The 3184-nt window shown below is 29.1% G+C and overlaps 1 protein-coding gene across 1 annotated transcript in view; it reads right to left on the minus strand.

The window, feature by feature from the left end:
• LOC106470496 (GDP-mannose 4,6 dehydratase-like) overlaps positions 1-3184 on the minus strand; it is a 22961-nt gene that overhangs the window by 10983 nt on the left and 8794 nt on the right. Inside the window, exon 5 of the mRNA XM_013931056.2 lies at positions 2413-2517. Coding sequence (XP_013786510.1) covers positions 2413-2517 — 105 coding nt within the window. The remainder of the gene's footprint in view (positions 1-2412; positions 2518-3184) is intronic.

Consider the following 3184-nt stretch of genomic DNA (forward strand, 5'->3'; position numbering starts at 1 on the left):
TATATATATATATATATATATATATATATATGTATGTGTGTGTGTGTGTGAATAAACTGGAAAAATGGGCACAAATATATCATCACACAAAAGACTTTAACGGAAAAACTGCTATACATATCACTATTGCTAAAATTTGCATGGTCAATTTTTAAATTGTCAGTGAGCTCCAAAACAGTTGGGCTCACATATACTGGTAAATATTTAAACCAGTATAATGTAGTCAAATCAATAATCAACCACCACGAATACAATGGAGAATATATTGATGATTAAATACATCTATAATCATCACTATTTTGTTTGTCTAAATTCATTTGAAAATCGATCAGAACTTTAGTTACAGCCTGATACATACATCTTCATATCTACAAGTATTGTTACAGATGACTGTATCCTTCTATACTATTACATCACTACATGCACATTCCACTGTCAGTATACACACACACACATTATGAAAGTGTCTAGATTTCTTCAGAATTCAAACATATAAAAATCTTAAAAATTCAATTAACATCTCTACCCAAGATACTTGTTCATTTTAGATCAGAATGAATTCTTTAATCTTTCGATTTAAAAAAAAAGTATGACTTTTTGATAAGTATTAACATCTAATTAGATGTTATTTGCTTGTGGTATATCATCTTCTTTAATACAACACAGAATTCTACATGGTTCACATTTGGGTTCTTATAAGACATTGATATTAAGATACAGGACCTATGTGCTTTGTGGAAAGAAATATTATTCTACTGAATCAACCAAATGACCTGTTTACCAAACATCTCTATCATGATTCCTCGAATCATTAAATTAAGGTCTCTTGACATCCACAGGCATTTAAACTTCAGTTGTGATGTTGTACTCCGTGTGCAGGATGCAAGCATGCTTTAAGACACTCACCACAGCTCTTAATAACTATGGCTGGAACATTTAGCCATTTGAGTTCAGACAATATTTACTTATCCTTCATTTTGAAACAAAAAAGCAGCTAACCTCACTCTATAAAATACAGAACTAAAGATCCAGATTCTAGTACTGACGAGTTTCAATGTATTATTCATTTCCTAGTCCTTTCAACGAAACTTGTATTCATAGGTAAAATGTTACAAAGGCTTCACGGGTTATACTATTTACATGAGGTTACACTGGATAAATGTTTTGTTTAGATGATTTCAGGAACTATTTATTAAGCAATCCTATCATGTAATATTTTTAATGATCAGATAATAGAAAGTATTCTGCTGTTTATTAGATATTGTACTATTAACTTCCTGATACTATTAAATGTTTTTACATGAACTATGGTTATTCACTTATAAATTTTCCAAACTTCTGACAATATCATTAATGTAAATAAGAAAAAAGCAAAGCACAAACAATAACCTCTGTGGCACAACATTAGTAATAATGGTCAAGTTTGGCTGGACTCTGTTAATAAAATGTTTTTGCTTTCTCTCACTCAGCCGCCCAACAGTCTAACCAACTAGTCTTTCCTCAACCCCTAACAATGTGAATTTTTTAGCTGACCTTCTCAATGGCATCATAAAATCCAACTACACCAAAGTTCACACCTTTTCCATCATCCAAATAACAAGTAATATAACAAAAAAGTCAACAGGTTTATAAGGCAAGTGAATCCATGTTGGCTCTCATTTATGATATCATATTTCACTAGATAATTTTGAAATGCTTATTTTATCATCTCTAGAATTTTTCCTACTGCAGAAGCAAGTATCTCTCCAATTCTCAAACAATGATATTTTGTACGAACATAAATTTGTTTAGAATTATAATTTAATTTGCAAGGAATGTATGTATTTCGGATGTTTAATTGTTGTTTCTTGTCTTGGGTTTCCTTTGATTTAAGTGAGTATTTTGACCCACGAAACATTATTGAGAGAAGCTAGCATATCTGATCTTTGATCTCCTTTAAAACCCGGGAAAACACTGTCTGGTCCTGGAACTTTATCTATTTTAATCTCCCAGTCTTTTCACTTACCACCAATGGATTAATATTAAAATATACATAATATCAATATACTCTAACAATAAATAACAAACAACAGTGCTAAGAAGAAGAAAAAAAGAAAAGTTGTAGCTACAAATAGTTAGTAACTCGAGCCACCATGTCAGTCATCATTATTGGTTAAACTTTCTCAACTTACTTAATTTGTTAAACAAAGTTTTGATACTCTTTTTAAATAATAAAACTTTTTTTCAAATTTTGAAGTGTTTTTCTGAAATACAGTTAAACGATTTGGTTGTTACAAACATGGAAAACACAAATCCCAGCCCAGTCCATTTGATTCATCTTGTAAAAGAGGTTAAACATATCATTAATTTCTCCATAGTCAGTATCACCATGTCAAAACTTCAAATGATCATTTTTCTACACTATAAAAGTACCTCTTCTGGGGCTCTCATGGTTAAATAAAATCCCATTGACGGCAAACATGTTGTAAGCTTCACGGTAATTGACCACTATCCAGTAACCATACAGCTTTGCCACACCTATAATTATTTAAAATAAAAGGTTGAACTTAATTTGAAAAAAACATGATAAAATAAAACTACGTAAATTTAAAGCTTTTTTTATATACAACTGTAAGTAAAAAAACTAAAAACATAACAGAAGCTACAAACTGTGTCTAGGAAAACATTATATACAAAAAAATGTTAAATCACATTAAACTGAACAAAATAGCAGTGAATTTCACATGGGAAAAAATTAAATGTAAAATAGTACTGAAAAATGTAAATACAATTTATATAAAATATGAAATTAAAAATATAATGAGATAATAGCTATTAACACAAATTAAAATATACATATTCCAGACATATTCACAAATAACAATGAATAACAAGATATAAATATCTTAAAGAAATTAGTAATTTTCCCAGGTAAAAAGGAACAAAAATTTTAAAATATTTAAATTCTAGTGATTTACATGAATACCAATCAATAAAACGTTACAACTGCAACAAAATTCCAGTTATGTACATCAGTACTGATGAACATAAAAGAATGTTTTTATACATAATGAATTTTCTAAATTGGATTTAGTAATGTAATACATATATTAATTGAAAAAAAACTGTACACAGTGTGGTCACAAGTAAATAGACACCACCTTTTCAGAAAAAATGAGATTTTTCAGTCATATTCACATGAATT

Source organism: Limulus polyphemus, unplaced genomic scaffold (assembly GCF_000517525.1).
Source record: "Limulus polyphemus unplaced genomic scaffold, Limulus_polyphemus-2.1.2 Scaffold4040, whole genome shotgun sequence".
In the NCBI taxonomy this organism is placed as follows: domain Eukaryota; kingdom Metazoa; phylum Arthropoda; class Merostomata; order Xiphosura; family Limulidae; genus Limulus; species Limulus polyphemus.